General features: G+C 40.4%; 1 protein-coding gene across 1 annotated transcript; it reads left to right on the top strand.

Annotated features, from left to right (window-relative positions):
• Positions 1-19,603: 19,603 nt before the first annotated feature.
• NUPR2 (nuclear protein 2, transcriptional regulator) lies at positions 19,604-20,471 on the top strand. The gene is made up of 2 exons (XM_038538985.1): positions 19,604-19,949; positions 20,253-20,471. Exon 1 carries the CDS (start codon positions 19,647-19,649, stop codon positions 19,941-19,943), a length of 297 nt encoding a protein of 98 aa, XP_038394913.1. The 5' UTR covers positions 19,604-19,646; the 3' UTR covers positions 19,944-19,949; positions 20,253-20,471.
• The last annotated feature ends 250 nt before the right edge of the window (positions 20,472-20,721 follow it).

Below are 20,721 nucleotides of genomic sequence, written 5' to 3'. Positions count from 1 at the left end.
TGAGAATATTTAAAATGTTTTTTACAATTTTATTGGTAACCGGTGCCATGATATTTGATGACCACCAAAAATCAGGGGAAATTTGCATTCAGTTCCTTTTCTGGTGTAATGTTAAGTTGTATAGATTGTTAATGTATGTCTACTGAATATAACCCTGGTTTTGTGATATAACTGCTTAGATTTTATTGGTAACGTTAGATTAGTGGCTGCATTAAATAACTAAATTCCTATTGTGATTAATGGAGAGTTTTGTTTTGTCTTTTTCTAAGAGGGATTGAGACAGCAAGAGAGAGCATGAGTTGAGGAGGAGTGGGGCAGAAGGAGAGGGAGAGGGAATTCCAGGCAGACTCCGTGTCCTGTATGGAGCCCACGTGGGGCTCGATCTCATGACCCTGAGATCATGACCTGAGCCAAAATCAAGAGTCAGATGCTGAACCACTAAGCCACCCAGGCACTTCTAGGTGCTAGGATTACTATAATAAAAAAATAATAACAACAAATATGGGTGAAGATGTGGATTGGAACCCGATATGTTGTTGATGAGAACATAAAATGGTGCAACTGACCACTTTGGAAAACAGTCTGGCAGTTTCTCCAAAGGTTAAATATACAGTCACCCTATGATGCAACAGTTGCACTCCTAAATCTATACCCCAAAGAAATGAAAACATACGTCCACACAAAAATTTGTACATGAATGTTCATATCAGCAATTTTCCTAATAGCCCAAAAGTGGAAATAAACCAAATGTCCATCAACAATGAATGAACAAATAAAGTGTGGTATATCCATACAATGAAATATTATCCAGCCATAAAAGAAAAGACATATTGGTACATGGACAACATGGATGAACCTTTAAAACACTATGCTAAAAAAAATAATAATAAAATAAAATAAAACACTATGCTTAGTGAAGGAAGCCAAACACAAAAGACCACATATTGTACAATTCCACTAATTTAAAATGTCCAGATTAGACAAATCTATAGAGACAGAAAGTAAGGCAGTGGTTGCTGAAGGCACGGCACAGAGGAATGGCAGAAGTAGATGCAAGGAAGGATAGCAGGTTTCTTTATAGAGTAATAAAAAGCTCCCAAATTGATTGTGGCAATGGATACACAACTCGGAATATTCTAAAAACCACTGAATTGTATACTTTAAAGAAGTAAAGTGTATGGTAGTGACTTACAGCTCACTACAGCTGTTATTAAAAAACAAAGCAAATTTCGGACCCCTGGATGGCTCAATCATTTAAGCATCCAGCTCTTGCTTTCAGCTCAGGTCCTCATCTCAGGATCATGAGATTAAGCCCTGAGTAGAGGTCCACACTCAGCATGGACTCTGCTTGAGATTCTCTGTCTCCCTCTGCCGATCCGCTCCAGTGCTTGCACACTCTCTATAAATAAGTAAATAGATAAGTAAATAAATACGTAAGTAAGTAAATAAATAAATAAATAAATAAAATATTTTTTAAAAAATAAAGCAAGTTTTTATCACTTGTGACTAAATTTGAGGAGGAGTAGAGAAAACAAAAGAGCACTGAGATATAACACTGGGTGGTTGGTTAACTGAGTCATTAGCTAAGTGGCTTCTGAAACTTCACTAGTAAAACTGCAACCCTGGAAGGCACTCATGCAGAGTCAAATTATGAATGCTAAAGCCATTACAAATGCTCATAGTCGGGATCCCTGGGTGGTGCAGCGGTTTGGCGCCTGCCTTTGGCCCAGGGCGCGATCCTGGAGACCCGGGATCGAATCCCACGTCAGGCTCCCGGTGCATGGAGCCTGCTTCTCCCTCTGCCTATGTCTCTGCCTCTCTCTCTCTGTGTGTGACTATCATAAAAAAAAAAAAAAATGCCCATAGTCTACTTTCTTTGTGTCTTCAAATGAAAAAACTTCAAAATGCCTAAATAGCAAATAATGTAAAATGATAACAGTTGTTTTTTTTAAAAATGATTGTATTTATTTATTAGAAAGAGAGAACAGGTGGAGGGAAGGGGCAGAGGGAGAAGCAGACTCTCCACTGAGCAGGGACTCCAATAGGGACTCCATCCCAGGACCCTGAGATCATGAGCTGAAGGCAGATGCTCAACCACCTGAGCCACCCAGAAGCGCCAGTAGTAGCTGTTTTTTAAAGACTATTTTTTAAATGAAATCTTTAATAATGATACCTAATATTCCATGATAAAGAAGCTGTAATTTCATATTTGCTCAAGTATTGATTTGACTTAGCCAATATGACACCAATCTTGGATAAAGTATGCAAACAACTTAATTTCATTTCCTCATTAATCAAAACTGATGAGGGAAAAATCAATGAGATGTTATAAGCTGTTCAAAGAATCCCCCAAACCACATATACATAAGATTATCAAAAATGATGAAATAAATTTGATTAAATTTAATCGACTATGTGGAGGCCTCCTAAGCCTTAGCATCACAAACCCAATTGCATGGTTGTAGAATTGCAAGGGCCAAAGAGGAACTGATCTGACTTGAGATTTCTTTAATCTAGCTTCCTGTAGTTGGTAAGTTTGGAAAAGACAGTATTATTTTCAAAAATCATTTAAGAATTTCACAAGACTAGGGCACCTGGGTGGCTCAGTGTTTGAGTGTCTACCTTTGGCTCAGGTCATGATCCTGGGATCGAATCTCCATCAGGCTCCCTGCTGGGAGCCTGCTTCTCCCTCTGCCTATGTCTCTGCCTCTTTATCTCTCTGTGTCTCTCATAAGTAAATAAATAAAAGCTTTAAAAAAATAACCTACTAAATTATAATACCTCATGTTGACAAAGATGCCCTGAAATGGGCACTTTTTGTGTTTTTAGTGACATTTATATTTATATAAGCCTTCAGGGATAAAAATTGGCAATTTGGGGATCCCTGGGTGGCGCAGCGGTTTAGCGCCTGCCTTTGCCCCAGGGCGCGATCCTGGAGACCCGGGATCGAATCCCACATCGGGCTCCCGGTGCATGGAGCCTGCTTCTCCCTCTGCCTGTGTCTCTGCCTCTCTCTCTCTGTGACTATCATAAATAAATAAAAATTAAAAAAAAAACATATAAAAAAATTGGCAATTTGTATCACGGGCAACAAGAAGGCTCATGTTTTATGACTCACTTCTGGAAATATCTCACTTTGGAGATAATTCAACCTAAAGAAAGATCATATGCATAAAGGTAGTGAAAATTTGGAAGGAATTTGAGATAGAGTGGTTATTTTTTTTTACAGATTTTATTTATTCATTAGAGACACAGAAAGAAAGAGAGAGAGAGAGAGAGAGAGGTAGAGACACAGGCAGAGGGAGAAGCAGGCTCCATGCCAGGAGCCCGATGTGGGACTCAATCCCGGGACTCCAGGATCACACCCTGGGCCAAAGGCAGGCGCTAAACTGCTGAGCCACCCAGGGATCCCAAGACAGAGTAAGGTTAAATAAAATAAAGGACAGTTGTTGTGGGGAATTAAACAATTCTATGGGCACCTAGTGAGAGCTCGGTACATTTTAGATACAGCAATTATTATTATTATTGTTGTTATTATTATTATGGTAATTGTACTCAATATGAAGATTATGTATCATTAAAAATTATCATTGTCAAGTCTATGGAGAACAATGTGTCCTACAGTATAATCATGCAAAAATATATAATATTAAAATATTGTAAATTAATTTACAAGATGACCATGGATGTGTTGGGATACTAGAGTAAGGGTAATTCTTTTTATTTTCTTGTGTTTTCCAAACTCTTAATAATATTGTTTAACATATATATATGTTTATATATATAGAATATAGAATATAATATATATAATGTATTTTATATATGATATATAAATATACAATTTAAATTACAAAGTAAATTATATATAATTTAAATATATAGGGCAGCCCCGGTGGCGCAGCGGTTTGGCACTGCCTGCAGCCCGGGGTGTGATCCTGGAGACCCAGGATCAAGTCCCATGTCGGGCTCCCTGCGTGGAGCCTGCTTCTCCCTCTGCCTCTCTCTCTCTCAATCTCTCTCTCTGTCTATGAATAAATAAATAAAATCTTTTTTAAAAATTTAAATGTATATAAATACTCTATATATAATTTAAAAATAAATTTAAAACATTTTCAGCCCATTATTCATATATATAGCCTCAAGTCCAAATTTTAAAAGCCATATACATCTCCCAAAGTTAATATTATCAAAATGTTCAGAACCTAGTAAAGAGATGTTTGGAGGTATTTTGAGTTTGTCACACACTCGATTGTGATATTCATAATATGAAGAATAAAGTTACTGTCTAAGAATTACACCAGTAAACATTAACAAAATGAAAGCTATCTATACAAAAAAACCTAGCTTAGTACACTTTTTGAAATTTTAATGGAGGTTTGAGAAACACCTGAATCCAAATAAAGTGACTATAAACAAGTTGTAAATGGAGATGAAAAAGCTGTAGCTGAATTAACTTATTGAGAATTGGACAAACTAGAATAGCAGGGATGTACGGGCTAGGTTAGTAGTTCAAACTTAAGAAAGGCACTTATAAAAAAAATCTTTAAAAGAAAAGAAAGAAAGGCACTTAAATCTTGTAAAGGAAAAATTATGACCCTCAAATGTTGACCTATATTATTTTTATTATGATGTTACATAATTACATACAAACAGAAAGCTAGATATAAACACCTTATTCTGGTTTTTGTACCATTCTTTATGTATTTATTCATATATTTATTGAAATGTCACAGAAGTGATTTCATTACAATGACATAAGTAACTGTACAGACTGACTCCAAGTACAGAGTCAAGTTGCCAAAAATCAGAACATGAGGAGCATGCAGTTCCTTAACACCTGTGCACGTGTGCACTCTTGCCCACAACCATCCGTGCTCCAACAATCACAGCACTATGTTCAGACATATCCCCGAGAACTTTTCCCTGGCTTCTGTCAAGTCCTGGGGATGAGAAGAGGTAAATGATCAATGAAAAGAAGCTAGGATGGCTCGACACATCTCTGTTCTGCCAACAACTCACAGAAGGCTGGATATGGAACACTGAGGCAGTATTTCCTTATCCATGCATTATTCTTTTTTTTTTAAGATTTTATTTATTTATTCATGAGACACAGAGAGAGAGAGAGAGAGGCAGAGACACAGGCAGAGGGAGAAGCAAGGCTCCACGCAGGGAGCCCGAGGTGGGACTCAATCCCAGGTCTCCAGGATCACGTCCTGGGCCGAAGGCGGCACTAAACCGCTGAGCCACCCGGCTGCCCCATCCATGCATTATTCTTACAGCAGCTTATACAGGTATAAAACCAAAGCAGATTTTAAAATTAAATGTAATTGTATAAAATAAGTGAGATTCAAATGAATATTTAAATAATTTAATACAATAGGTGATGTTTTCTGAAAAGGAAATTCAAATCAAACCCACGAGATGGCATTTCCTATCCACTAGAATGGCTAACATTAAAAACAATGACAAGGAAACAGAGCAACTGAAACAATTGTTGGCCGGAAGTGGAGAAACTGAAACAATCATACATTGTTGGAAAATGTAAAATGGTAAAACACTTTGGAAAATGTGGCAGCTTCTCATAAAGTTAAATATCATCTACATTATGACCCCGCAATTTCACTCCTAGATACTTTCCAGAAAAGAAATGAAAATACATGTTTCTTAGATTTCTTCTCTTTTCCCCCATGTTCATTTTTTTTTGTCTCTTAAATTCCACATATGAGTGAAATCATATAGTGTTTGTCTTTCTCTGACTGACTTTACTTAACATGATACTCCCTAGCTCCATCCACATCATTACAAATGGCAAGATTTCATTCTTTTGTATGGCTGAGTAATATTCCATTGCATATATATACAACATCTTCTTTACCCATTCATCAGTTTATGGACATTTGAGCTCTTTCCATAATTTGGCTATTGTAAAAAAACACTGCTATAAATATAGGGATGCATGTATTTTTGTATTCTCTGGGTAAATATCTAGTAGTGCAATTGCTGGATCATAGTGTAGTTCTACTTTTAACTTTCTAGTTTTAACTTTCTAATTTTTTTAGATTTTACTTCTTTATTCATGAGAGACACACAGAGAGAGGCAGAGACATAGGCAGAGGTAGAAGCAGGCTCCATGCAGGGAGCCCAATGTGGGACTTGATACCAGGCCCTGAGCTGAAGGCAGATGCTCATCCATGGAGCCACCCAGGTGCCCCTATTTTTAAATATCTAAAAAATTTTGGATAAGTTTTATATTATATAATAATAGTTTTTTCTTTCAAATTCCACTTGCCCTTATCAAAAGTATATACAAAACGCCTTTTTTCCCCACAATTAACTGAAGTCTAGGTAAAATTGCCTTCATAATTAAGGTTAAGTACCATATTATACTCAAAAATATCTCACTATGCTAGCTAAATAAGGCATAAAAACCTATAAAGCAAAGTGTAATCAAAATTTATGATAAAATGCAGCTACCATACATATTAATAAGCAGGTAAACAGGTGATTATTAGCTGGATTTAGATTTTTTTTCAAAGGCTTTATTTATTCATGAGAGACACAGAGAGACACACAGAGAGTGTCTCTTAACATCCAAATTACCTGAGTTCCTCAAATCCTCACACTTTTAAATTTTTTAATTTAAATTCAATTAACTAACATATAATGTTTCCTGTGATTAAGAGTCTCTTACAGTTTGTCTCCCTCTCTGATTTTGTTTTGCTTTTTTTTTCCTCTCTTCCCCTATGATGTTTTGTTACTTAAATTCCACATATGAGATCATGTAATAATTGTCTTTCTCCAATTGACTTATTTCACTTAACATAATACCCTCTAGTTCCATCCACATTGTTGCAAATGGCAAGATTTCATTTTTTGTTGATGGCTGAGTAGTATTCCAAAATATATAAATAAATAAATAAATAAATAGCTCACATCTTCTTTATCCATTCACCTGTCGACAGACATCTGGGCTCTTTCCATCATTTGGCCATTGTGGACATTGATGCTATAAACATTGGGGTACAGGGGTCCCCTTGGTCACTAGACTTGTACCTTTGGAGTAAATACCCAGTAGTGCAATTGCTAGTCATAGAGTAGCCCTATTTTCAACTTCTTGAGGAACCTCTGTACTGTTTTCCAGAGTGGCTGCACCAATTTGCACTCCCACCAATGGTATAAGAGGATTCCCTTTTCTCCATATCCTTGCCAACACCTGTTGTCTCTTGTGTTGTTAATTTTGGCCAAATAATGTATTTTTAAAGTACTATGTTTCCCAAAAAAAAAAAAAGTGAGAAAAGTGGACTCATTTTTTCAGTTTTGCATGTTTCTCTAATGTCTGGTTTAATACAAGACAGCTGGATTTTCATATCAGTATTCAATCTGTTGTGATACCACACTTCATGTAGGCTCTGGAAAATTCCACTCTACACTAGTGAGAAAATGAGAGCAGCAGATAACATCTTTAACATTGTCATTGAAATAGTTTTCACCTTGTGGATCCCCTTTGTTCACAGTTTGGAAACTACTGACCTAAGCCCTTAGACACATCTAAATTTAGATGGCGTCAATAAAATTAAAAAAGAAAAAACTGGATTATACCTTTTTAAAAATAGTTTTATTTATGAACAGTTATCTGTTAAAATGTAGAGTGAAGTATGCCTGAATGATGGGAAATCTACAGTATGTACTTAAAATTGTCTCTTACAAAATGGGTTTATTATTCAGGCACTCATATAGCATTATTTGGTACTGCTGGTCCAATACCAGAAATCTAGTTTTCTGTTGTTACTTGCTTTTTAAAAAAAAAATTATTGGGCAGCCCTGGTGGCTCAGCGGTTTAGTGCCGACTTCAGCCCAGGGCATGATCCTGGAGACCCAGGATCGAGTCCCAGGTCCAGCTCCCCTCATGGAGCCTACTTTCTCCTTCTGCCTGTGTCTCTGCCTCTGTGTGTGTGTGTGTGTGTATGTATATCATGAATAAATAAATAAAATATTTAAAAATAATTCATTTACATATTAATTTGAGAGAGAGAGAAAGCATGAGTATGGGAGGGGAGGGACAGAGGGGAGGGGAAAGGAGAGAGAGAATCTCAAGCAGACTCCAAGCTGAGTGCAGAGCCAATGTGGGGCTCGATCCCACCACCCTGAGACTATTACCTGAGCCAAAACCAAGAATCAGATGCTTTTTAAAATTTTTTTTAAGTAGGGGATCCCTGGGTGGTGCAGCGGTTTAGCGCCTGCCTTTGGCCCAAGGCTCGATCCTGGAGACCCAGGATCGAGTCCCACGTCGGGCTCCCGGTGCATGGAGCCTGCTTCTCCCTCTGCCTATGTCTCTGTCTCTCTCTCTGTGTGTGTGACTATCATCAATAAATAAAAATTAAAAAAAAATTTTAAGTAAATTTATTTTTTATTGGTGTTCAATTTGTCAACATACAGAATAACACCCAGTGCTCATCCGGTCAGGTGCCCACCTCAGTGTTCGCCACCCAGTCACCCCCAACCCCTGCCCTCCTCCCCTTCTACCACCCCTAGTTCGTTTCCCAGAGTTAGCAGTCTTTATGTTCTGTCTCCCTTTCTGAAATTTCCCACACATTTCTTCTCCCTTCCCTTATATTCCCTTTCACTATTATTTATATTCCCCAAATGAATGAGAACATACACTGTTTGTCCTTCTCCAATTGACTTACTTCACTCAGCATAATACCCTCCAGTTCCATCCACGTCGAAGCAAATGGTGGGTATTTGTCGTTTCTAATGGCTGAGGAATATTCCATTGTATACATGAACCACATCTTCTTTATCCATTCATCTTTCGATGGACACCGAGGCTCCTTCCACAGTTTGGCTATTGTGGACATTCTGCTATAAACATCGGGGTGCAGGTGTCCCGGTGTAAGAATCAGATGCTTAACGGACTGAGCCACCCAGGTGCCTCCATTGTTACTTGTATTTTAAGCTTTGTTTAGCTCTTAAAGAAAAGCTGTTTATGGCACTATTGACTTCAAATAAGTTCATAGGCTTGATTTCCAACTTTAAAAATCACAATTAGTTTTATAAGAAACTGTCATATTGTCTTTCAAACTGACTGTACCATTTTATATTCCCACCAGCAATGAATGAGAATTCCTATTGTTCCACATCCTCACCAACACTTGGTGTGGTCAGAGTTTTGAAACTTAGCCATTCTAATAAGCTTGCAGTCATGTGTCATTGTTTTAATCTGCAATTCTCTAATGATGTATCATGTTGAGCATATATTTTTTTTACTTTGTTTTTTATTAAGTAGGCTCGACACCCATTGTGGGTCTTTAACTCACGACCCTGACGTCAAGAGTCACAGGTTCTATCAGAGTCAGCCAGGTGCCCCTTGAACATATTTTCTTTTTTTCTTTTTTTAAGATTTTATTTATTTACTCATGAGAGACACAGAGAGAGAGAGAGAGATGCAGAGACACAGGCAGAGGGAGAAGCAGGCTCCATGTAGGGAGCCCGATGCGGGACTCGATCCTGGGTCTCCAGGATCATGCCCTGGACCGAAGGCAGCGCCAAACTGCTGAGCCACCCGGGCTGTCCTTGAACATATTTTCTTTTCTTTTCTTTTCTTTCTTTCTTTCTTTCTTTCTTTCTTTCTTTCTTTCTTTCTTTCTTTCTTCTTCTTCTTCTTTTTTTTTTTTAGATTTTATTTATTTACTCATGTGAGACAGAGAGAGAGAGAGAGAGAGAGAGAGGCAGAGACACAGGCAGAGGCAGAAAGAGGCTCCACACAGGGAGCCAGATGAGGGACTTGATTCCAGGCCCCCAGGACCACACCCTGGACTGAAGGCGGCGCTAAACCGCTGAGCCACCCAGGCTAGAACACATTTTCATATGCATTTTTGCCATTTGTATATTTTCTTTGGTGAGGTATCTGTTCAGATCTTTTGCCCACTTTAAAAAAAAAGATTTTGTTTATTTGACAGAAAGAGAGAGCACAAGCAGGGTAAGCAGCAGGCAAAGGCAGAGGGAGAAGCAGGCTCCCTGCAGGACTCGATCCCAGGACCCTGAGATCATGACCTGAGCTGAAGGCAGATGCTTAACCAACTGGGTCACCCAGGTGCCCCCTTTTGCCCACTTTTAAGCAGACTGTTAATTTTCTTATTGTTGAGTTTTTAAAGTTATTTGTATATTTTGGATACCAGTTTTTTATCAAATAGCAAGTTCTGCAAAGATTTTCTCCCAGTCTATGGTATGCTTTTTCATTCTCTCAACAGTGTCTTTCACAGAGCAGGAGTTTTTAATTTTAATAAAGTCCAAAATCAAATTTGTCTTTCATAGATCATGCTTTTGATGTTGTATCTAAAGATTTTTCATCTATATTATCTTCTAGGAGTTTTATAGTTTTGCCAGAGGTTGGGGAAGGGAAGGACAGATATGTGGAGTGGGGGGATTTTTAGGGCAATGAAACTATTCTCTGGGATTCAATAATGATGGACACATGTCGTCATTTGTGAAAACACACAGACTATACTACACAAAGAGTGACCCCTAATGTAAACTATTGGACTTTAGATAATAATAATGTATCAGTACTGGCTCATCAATGTAACAAATGCATGACACTAATACAAGATGCAAATCCAGACGAAACAGTGAGCGGTTTGTGGAAACTTTCTATACTTTCCCATCAATTTTCCATAAGCCTAAACAGCTCAAAAATAAACTCTATTAATTTTTTAAATTACATCTACCCCCCAAAACTACTACAAAATAATCAAGTATTACAGAATGAAATTACTAGGGACACCTGGCTGGCTCAGTACGTGGAGCATGCAACCCTTGATCTCAGGGTTTTAGACTGAAGCCCCACGTTGGGTATAGAGATTACATAAAAATAAAAAATCTTTTAAAATGAAATTAAATTCAAGTGAGGCTTTGTTTGTTCATGATTATCAGAACTCATATTTTACCAATACTATGCACAGGCAATTCTTAAAAGCCCAATCTGAAAGGATCAACTCTATCTTCATGGAATTGTTCTGTTCACTTTAAGATATGATTAGGATTGTGGCATATGGAAATCTTCATGAAAATGATTATCTAATCCAATTTGTGCTGAAATTGGGAGCAGAGAGTTTGTTCATGAAGTATTTACTACTTCATTTGCTGTTATAAACTGTTGCCAGTGATATTTACAAAGCAAAAGCCTCACTCTAAAGCTACTTGCCGTGAAAGGTGGTAGCTGGGGCACAAGCTGTTGGCATGCCTCAGTTGTAGGTACTGAATGGGGCACATTTGTCCATCCTCCCTCTCTGTTCCTGAGCCACCCAGGGATCCCCTAAAATATTTTTTTTAATACAAAGATTGGTAGAAAAGATTTTTAAATTTTTTTACTTTTAATTTTTAAAGATTTATTTATTTATTTATTTATTTATTTGAGAGAGAGAGAGAGTGAGCAAGCCAGCACACAGAGGGAGAGAGAGAAGCAGACTTCCTGCTGAGTGGTGAGCCCAACTGGGGTCATGATCCCATGACCCCAGTGGAAGGCAGATGCTTAACTGGTTGAGCCACCTAGGCATGGCTAGAATAGATGAGCAGGGAGCCTGATATGGGGCCTGATCCCAGGACCCTGAGATCATGATCCAAACTGAAGGCAGACTGAGTCACCCAGGCGCCCCAAGAATAGTTTTTAAAAAGATTTTATGTATTTATTCATGAGAGACACACACAGAGGGGCAGAGACATAGGCAGAGGGAGAAGCAGGTTCCCTATGGGGAACATGTGTGCGTCTCTCATGAATAAATAAATAAAATCTTTATTTTAATTTTTATTTTTTATTTATTTTTTAAAAGATTTTATTCTTTTATTTTTTTATTTTAAAAATATTTTATTTATTTATTCATGAGAGACACAGAGAGAGAGAGAGGCAGAGACACAGGCAGAGGGAGAAGCAGGCTCCATGCAGGGAGCCCCACATGGGACTCGATCCCGGGTCTCCAGGATCACACCCTGGGGTGAAGGCGGCGCTAAACCACTGAGCCACCCAGGCTGCCCCAATCTGGGGCATATATTTTGATTAGATAGTTTTATCCTTCTATGTTTAAAGCAATTGCTCAAAGGGAAACACTTATTTTTACCATTTTGTTATTTGTTTTAGTACGTATCACACAAAATTTTATGTATTATAGCTTTTTTCATTCCTCATCTCCTTTGTTATGGCTTTCCGTTATGTTTAATTTTTTGTAGTGACACTTTTGATTCCCTTCTCTTTTCCTTTTGTATTCTATAAATATTTTCTTTGTGGTTACCATGAGGATTGCATATCATAAAATTGTAACAATCTATTTCAAATTGATACTATCTTGACTTCAATCACACATATAGGCTTCTTTTATGAAGCTGGTTTCTTGCAAGTGATGGTTCATAACAATTAAAAACTGCACTTGATACAACTAATGCTATTTGTTATTAATATCACAAATTACATCTTTATGTATTGGAAACCCATTGACATAGATTTATAATTATCCCCATGCATGTCTCTTAAATCTTGTAGAATATAAAAAATATAAAAAATATAAAAATTATAGTAACACTGGCTTTTATATTTGCCCATGTATTTGCCATTTACAGAGACCTTTAAATCTTTATATGGCTAAAAGTTAGTCTAGAATCCTTTCATTTTAACCTAGAGGGCTCTGCAGCATTTATTGGAAGACAGATCCAATAAATGGTAATGACCTCCCTTAGCTTTTATTCATCTGGGAATGTCTTATTTTTTCCCTCATTTTTGCTGGATATAGAGTTCTCAGTTGACAGAATTTTTTAAAATTTTTATTTGTTTATGATAGTTACAGAGAGAGAGGCAGAGACATAGGCAGAGGGAGAAGCAGGCTCCATGCACCGGGAGCCCGATGTGGGATTCGATCCCGGGTCTCCAGGATCGCGCCCTGGGCCAAAGGCAGGCACTAAACCGCTGCGCCCCTCAGTTGACAGATTTTGTTTGTTTAAAGCACTTTAAGTACATAATTCCACTCACTCTGGGCCTCCAAAGTTCTTGCCAAGAAATTGGCTGCAAATTTTGTTAAGATTCTATTTTTAAGTAATCTCTGCACACGTTGTGGGGCTCCAACCCACAACACTGAGATCAAGAGTCTCATGTTCTACCAATTGAGCCAGTTAGGTGCCCCAGCTCAAACTTTATTGAGGATCTCTTGTACATGATGAATCACTTTTCTCTTGCTGCTTTCAAGATTCTTGGTCTTTTCTTTTCATAGTTTGATTACAATGTGTTTTTGGTGTTGTCTCTTTGGGTTTAATCCTATTTGGAGTCATTGAGATTGTTGGACTTGTAGGTCCATGTATTTTCTCAAATTTTTGAAGTTTTTAGTCATTAATTCTTCAAATAATCTCTGCCTCTTTCTTCCTCATTTCTCCTTCTAGAACTCCCATAATGCATATGAGTCCATTTGATGATGCCCACATGTTCCTTCAGCTCTGTTCACATTTCTTCACTTTTCACCTCAGGATAATTTCATATGTCCTATCTTCAAGTTCACTGATTCTTTGCCTGCTCAAGATCTGCTGTTGAGCTCCTCTATTTTTAAATTGTTACTTATTTTTTAGCTCAAAAAAATTTTAGTTCCTTTTTGTAATTCCTTTTTGTTGATATTCTCATTTTGTGCACATATAATATTCATGATTTCCTTTAGCTTTTTGTGTTTTTATTTAGCTCTTTCAGGGTACTTAAAGATAATTTAAAAAAAAAAAAGGTCTTTGTCTAGTAAGTCTGATGCCTGTCCTTTTTCAGGGATGGTTTCTGTCAATTTATTTTCTTCCTTTAAATTGATCATATTTTCCTGTTTCTTTGTATGTTTTGTAATTTTGTTGATGTTGTTGAAAATTGGGCATTTGAAAGAATCCATCTCTCCTAGTCTTTGCAGACTGGCATCACATTCAAGCAACCCTTCTCTAATTATTCGGCTCTTCTCTAGACCTTGAGATCAGCTCAAGGTGAAAGCTCAAGGTATTTTCATGTCCCTTTGAGTATGTGTCTTCCCTCAACTTGTGTGGCTTTACTAATTCCCCTGTATACATGGCTACTTTTGAAAGTCTTAATTTTCCAGAGTCTCATCCAGCTTCTCATGGCTCTAGATAATCTGTTGTACATCTCCACCTGTAATGTCTTCCCTCAGGCATCTGTGGGTCTGTAATCCCTCTGCAGGTTTCTTGAGCAGTGCTTACCACTTTTCTATCTAAGCTTTGGGTTAGACAAAGCAGATACAAATTCTTCAGCCCCCAGGCAGATCAAATGTTACAAGTAAGTTCTGTTCTGCTCCCTCTGGTTTCAAAGGAAGGAATTGTGGACTGGGCTGCTGCCTCTTTCAGGCCAATATTATTGCTATGCCATGAAAGCTGTGGGGCAAGACTGAGTAAAAACAGTACAAAATTTTCAATGTTTTTGAATGTGGCTTTTTCTTGATTGGATATTTACGTTGTTTGCCAGAATTCCTATAAGGTTTTTGTTTTTGTTTTTTGCTTGTTTGTTTGAATGTCTTCTGTGGGAACAAGAGTTTGGAGCTTCCTAGTCTACTATCTTGCTCATGTCACTTTTGGTGTCTTCATTTTGCCCTTTGCTCCAATACCACCTCCTCAAAATGAACTTCTTTGTTTTTTAAGGTTTTATTTATTTATTCATGAGAGACAGAGAGAGAGAGAGAGGAAGAGGCACATGCAGAGGGAGAAGCAGGCTCCATGCAGGGAGCCCGACATGGGACTTGATCCTGGGTTTCCAGGATCACGCCCTGGGCTGAAGGTGGCGCTAAATCGCTAAGCCACCCAAAATGAACTGCCCAAAATGAACTTCTTTGTCTAAAATATCACATTCATAACATTTTCACGCTTCATATATCTTAATTGCACTTATCACTGAGAGAGCATATACTACATATTTTTTTTATTGTCTGCCTCTTCTAGAATATAAAATTCATAAGAGCAGGGACTTTATCCTGAAAGTCTAAAACAATATCTGGTATATGGTAGATGTTTAGTAAATATATGCCAAATGAATTAATGAGGTTTAAATTATTTAAATTTTCCTCATTTTCATTAACAGTTTTTAAAGGTTTTAGTTGTTTGTACATACATATATGTATTTATTTAACAGGCATTTCTTTTATACCCACTGTGAATAGGAAATGGAGGTATGGGCAAAGGTGTTTCTAATCTTACAGGGGAGCTAGACAAATACAAAAGTAATGCAAATGCATGAATAAATGAGGAAGCGAAAGAGGTGTTGAATATAAGCCATAGTCAGCTCTGAGTTTGCGAATGAGTGTCACAAGTCTCATCAGAGGGATATCAGAGACAAGAGCAAGCTCTGCTATGGCCCAAAGGCAGACACAGGGAGTCACTCCACCATAGGCCTTGGGCAGGCCATATGACCTGGCTGAATCTCCATTTCTCTTTCCTCTACCTTATGAGGTGGTTGCAATAATTCATTAGAAAGTAATGAGATAGGGACACCTGGGTGGCTCAGTGGTTGAGCATCTGCCTTCGGCTCAACATGTGATCCTGTGGTTCCGGGATCAAGTCCTGCACTCAGCTCCCTGCAGGGAGCCTGCTTCTCCCTCTGCCTGTGTCTCTTCCTCTTTCTCTCTCTCTCTCTCTCTCTCTCTCTGTGTCATGAATAAATAAAATCTTTAAAGTAAATAAATAAAATCTTATTGCAATGATATCATCAGAATTCATTCAGAGCTCTGAGGCAAGATAGCAAAGACAGATCGTAGCACCTGCTTTTAAACATCATCTCAGAAGCTAGACTTGTTTAGCAATCTATGAACTGACAAGTAAGGGGTTTATGTAAAGGGGCATAGTAAAATGGAAGAAACAATTATCTAAGGGTCAGAAGATCTCATTCTTAGCCTGGCTCTGCTTTTTATTAGTTATACAACCTCCAGGAAGTTGTTAAACTGTTTTGTCATCTGGAAAACTGGGACAGTAATATTTCACCGGGTTCTTATAAAGACGAAGAAACATAATATATGACTTTGATTGTTGTATCTAAATCCATTCCCTACCCTAGAAAGATCAATGACTCCTTGGAAGAAATGGCTGATTCCAGGTCTGTGGCATACAATGTATAAGATGAGCCTGGATGAAAATTAAATAAATAAATAAATAAATAAATAAATAAATAAATAAGAGCCTGGATGGACACTGTGGTTCACCAGAAAACAAGACTACTAGGTTAATGCCAATAGAATGTAGGAATCACATGAAGGAGCTCCCACTGGCCAAAGACTGAACAATTTGAGTATTGAAAAAGAATAAAAATGGGGACGCCTGGGTGGCTCAGTGGTTGAGCATCCGCTTTGGCTCAGGGCATGATCCTGGGATCTGGGATCGAGTCCCACATTGGGCTCCATGCATGGACCCTGCTTTTCCCTCTACCTAAGTGTCTCTCTCTCTCTGTGTGTGTGTGTGTGTCTCTTATGAATAAATAAATACATAAAATATTTAAAGAAAATAAAGAATAGTCCCACACGGGCTCCCTCCATGGAGCCTGTTTCTCTTTCTGCCTATGTCTCTGCCTCTCTCTGTGTCTCTCATGAATAAAGGAAATCTTAAAAAAATAAAAATAATAAATAATAATAAAAAAGAATGAAATTGATTGAACACATTGTTTTTTTTAAAAGATCCATGAGTTTATAATGATTCTCAAGAGGAAAAAAAGTAGAGTCTATTAGAACCTGAAAACTTATTTTTTCCTTTTTTTTTTTTTTTAGGTTTTATTTATTTATTCATGAGAGGCAGACATAGAGCGTGATGCAGGCTCCTCACAGGGAGCCCGATATGAGACTCAATTCCTGGGCCTGGGATCACACCCTAAGCTGAAGACAGATGTTCAACCACTGAGCCACCCAGGCATCCCTGAAAACTCTTTATTTTTTTTTAAGATTTTATTTATTCATGAGAGACAGAGAGAGAGGCAGAGACATAGGCAGAGGGAGAAAAAGGCTCCATGCAGGGAGCCTGATGTGGGACTCGATCCCACGTCTCCAGGATCACGCCCTGGGCCGAAGTTGGAGCTAAACTGCTGAGCCACCTGAAAACTCATCTTTAAAAGGCAATTAGGGGCACCTGGCTGGCTCATTTGGAAGAGCATGTGACTCTTGATCTCTGGGTCATGGGTTCAAGCCCCACATTAGGTGTATAGATTACTTAAATAAATAAACTTAAAAAAATAAAAGGGAATTAAATATTTTTAGCCTTTCTTGTCAAAATGTATTTCAGAGTAACCAAATGGCCTGGGAATGATTGAATTAAAAAATTACATTTCAATAAAAAATTACATTTCATAGCCCATAATGAAAGCAAATGAACACAATAGCAAATAAAGAAATGAAGTATAGATGAAATCATTAGATAAAAGTTTATGTGGAACCACATTCACAATTGCAAGGCAAGGCTGTTACCACCTGATCTCACTGATCAGTCATAGCATCCCTAAAATTGGAACAGTGAGCTATTGTGGATATCCTGGTGTGATGCCAACACACATTACTTCCTAAGAAGTTTTCTTGTTCCTCAAATTGAATCTGAGTATAAACAACCCTCTAGATCCAATGTCAATTTACAGGAAATATAAAAGAGAGAGGAACAAGTTAAATGATACCAGGAAGCAGCAGACAAATTCACAAAGTGGGACATTTTACAGGACAACTGACCCAATTTCTGCAACACATCACTGTCAGGGGAAAACGGAAAGGACAGGGAAGCTGCCCTAGAATATGAGAGACTTCCTTGTAAGCTTCGTGTATAGATTTCATATATATTTTGAATTGTATTCTGATGTCTCTTAGACAACCAGAGAAATGTGATCCCAGAATTAAGATAATAAGGGGACTGGTTGATTTTTGTCAGGTGTGAAAATAACACTTCAGTTATGTAAGAAATAAATCTGGTTTTTCAGAGCGAAGTATTGAGAAATATAGGAGTGAAAGGACATAAAGTCTGCAGCAGAGAAAGAAAGGGAGATGTGAAGGACATGTGACAGGGTCATTAAGATTGTTGAATCCCTGTGATGGGAGTTCACTGTTTTATACTTTGCACTTTTAAGACATCTGAATATTTTCATAACAACAAATTCTAAAGAGATTTTTTTTTTTAGGGCTGCCTGGGTGGCTCAGCTGGTTAGGCGTCTGCATCCCTCTGGGGTCCCGATCTCAGGTCCTGGGATCCAGCCCCACATGGGCCCTGCTCAGCGGGAGGGGGGGTGTCTCCATCTCCCTCTCTTCATCCCGCTTCAGTTCTCTGCATGCTCATCTCATTCAAGGAAATACAATATTTTTTAAAGAGATTTTTTAAAAAGAACCTGTGTGGGAGAGTAGTAAAAGGATAAATACTAGTTTCTCTCCTTGGCAATAGCAAATGTAACCCGTGGGTGGAAGAGAAAATCCTCTGAGTATTTTATTAAAGACGCTGCCCTGGGACGGGTTCACTTAGAACCACCGACCGCCCCAGAGCGCCGGTGACCCCAGGCACGTGCTGCAGGGAGCGGGGGATGGGACTCAGCGGCCACGGCGCTCGGGGGATCACATACGTGCCAAGGGTTGTTGTTTCCTAAGTATGGAAAGACTTCTCATCTATTAAAAAGAAAATCCTCTAGAGGAGAGCCTCAGTTTTTGTGGGAAGAGAATTATCTGGGCTAGTTGAGCCTCCGAAACCCGGCGCTCAGCGCAGGAACTCCGTGAGAGCAGCGCCGAGGCAGGCAGTAACGGGATCACTAGGCGTGGGGGTGGACGCAGGGGCTGGGGCTGGGGCTGGGGCGCAGCAGAGCTCCCCGACTACTCCCGCCCCGCCCCCCTCCCCCAGCCCGCGGGGCCGCACACCCAGCGCACCCAGGGGCCCCCCGCACCGCCACCCTCTGCTCCCGCCCTCACCCCAAGCCCCCGCGCGTCGCGGTCAGCGCCGGCGTCTCCCGACCGAGGACTTGCGCTCCCGCTCGGTTCTGGCGGGGGTCGCAGGCGCGGAGCCCGCTCCGTTACTGTCCCTCCCCGAGCTCAAGTCATTCATGCTCCTGACCAAACCCGGGAGGGTGGAAAGGAGAAGGAGCTAATGGACCCTGGCCTCCCAGCCAGAAATACTCGTATTTAAGAGCTCTCCGATACGCGAGAGTGAGCGCGCGGACCCGCGGAGCAGCGAGCTCCACGCGGCTCGACCCCAGGACCCCGGGATCACGACTTCAGCCGCTCAGGAGCCCCAGACACACGTTTAGCATTTTCATGGATTTCCTTTCAGTCGTTTATACGGACAGAGGTTTTAAGAATCCACCACTGCGATACCAGAGATGGTCTCCAGAAGCGAATGTCTCACGTCCTCCCGTGTCCCCTAACACCAGCTGTACCCGCAGGGGTGCAGGCCCGTCTTCCTTACGCACTCCGTCGCCGGGGTAGGGGCTCGGGGGCGTCCCCGCCGGGCCCACAGGCGGGTTCTGCCGAGGGCCCGTCTCCCGCGGGCGGCGCGGGCTCACGGTTCGCAGCTCTCCGGGCTGGAGCGCCGGGGCGCCGGGTCGCCTTCGGGCTCTGTGACGTCAGCCGCAAGCCCCGCCCCGCGGGCAGGGCGCTCCGGAAGGGCGCGCGCGGGCGGGCGGCCCGCGGGCGGGAGACATGGACGCGGCCCTTCTGGGCGCAGAGGCTCGGGGCCGGCCGCAGCCTCCCGAGGGGTGGCCGCCCGGGAGCTCGGACGAGGAGCTCTACGACTGCCTGGATTACTACTACCTGCGCGACTTCCCGGCCTGCGGGGCCGGGCGCAGCAAGGGTCGCACGCGGCGGGAGCGGGAACTGCGAACCAACTGGCCGGTGCCCGGCGGCCACGAGCGCAAGATCGCGCAGAAGCTCGTCAACGGCCAGCGCAAGCGCCGCCAGCGCCAGCTGCAGCCCAGGGCGCGCACTCGCCTCCCCTGAGCGCAGGTGCGTGTGGGCGGCCGCGGACCCCGCACCCGGGGAAGCCCCGCTCGCGCCGGCCCGCTGCGGCCGCACCCGGCGCAGCGCCCCCTCCCGAGGCCGCTCTGCGCTGGCCTGGCGCCGCTGGACCCCTAACACCAACGTATCTGGGCTGCGCTTAGAATAATGTAGGACTACCTGCTGGATTTTGTAGTTGGGAGAAGAGGATAGGAAACGCAGAAACATCTTTTTAAAAATAGAAGTGGAGGATTTACTTCCAGTGTTTATGCATGGGCTAAAGAGAATTTTCTTTCTGTCCGTTTTCTGCAGGATACCCGAAGGCCTTGATAAAAGTATTTTCTCTGACTCCAGCTGTAACTGGTCGTAAGGGAGAAAATCCATGTTGGTCAACATCACTTTTCGACATCGCTTAAGTTTACTGCTTCAGTATCTTTTCCTTACTGATTGTTAATTAAGTAACATCCAAGTGTCCAAGTGGGTATGCCTTTTTAGGGTTTTTAATTAAAAGCAGCAAGAGTGGCATTTTAATCCTTCTGGTTTTGTTTTTTCCAGTTGCTACGGTAACTCGTTTCCGTTTCAGGTCCAAAAATGAACAAATAAGTTTGTCTTATGCGTAAAGATGAATAGGGGGGAGAACAATGATAGGAATCTGTACAAGATTTCATAGATGTAGTGTGGTTTAATATTTTTTTTTGCCAGAATAGGAATACATTTCGTTGTAATAGTGTGTTTTGAACATTTGCTAGGTTCTCCGCACTGCTGATCTCACAATCCTTTC

This window comes from Canis lupus, chromosome 6 (assembly GCF_011100685.1).
Source record: "Canis lupus familiaris isolate Mischka breed German Shepherd chromosome 6, alternate assembly UU_Cfam_GSD_1.0, whole genome shotgun sequence".
NCBI lineage: Eukaryota > Metazoa > Chordata > Mammalia > Carnivora > Canidae > Canis > Canis lupus.
The sequence above is the reverse complement of the archived record's forward strand: the minus strand, read 5'-3'. Positions and strand labels throughout refer to the sequence as shown.

Excerpts from the sequence above, each read along its gene's own strand:
- NUPR2 (XM_038538985.1), top strand. The coding sequence starts at position 19,647 with ATGGACGCGGCCCTTCTGGGCGCAGAGGCTCGGGGCCGGCCGCAGCCT.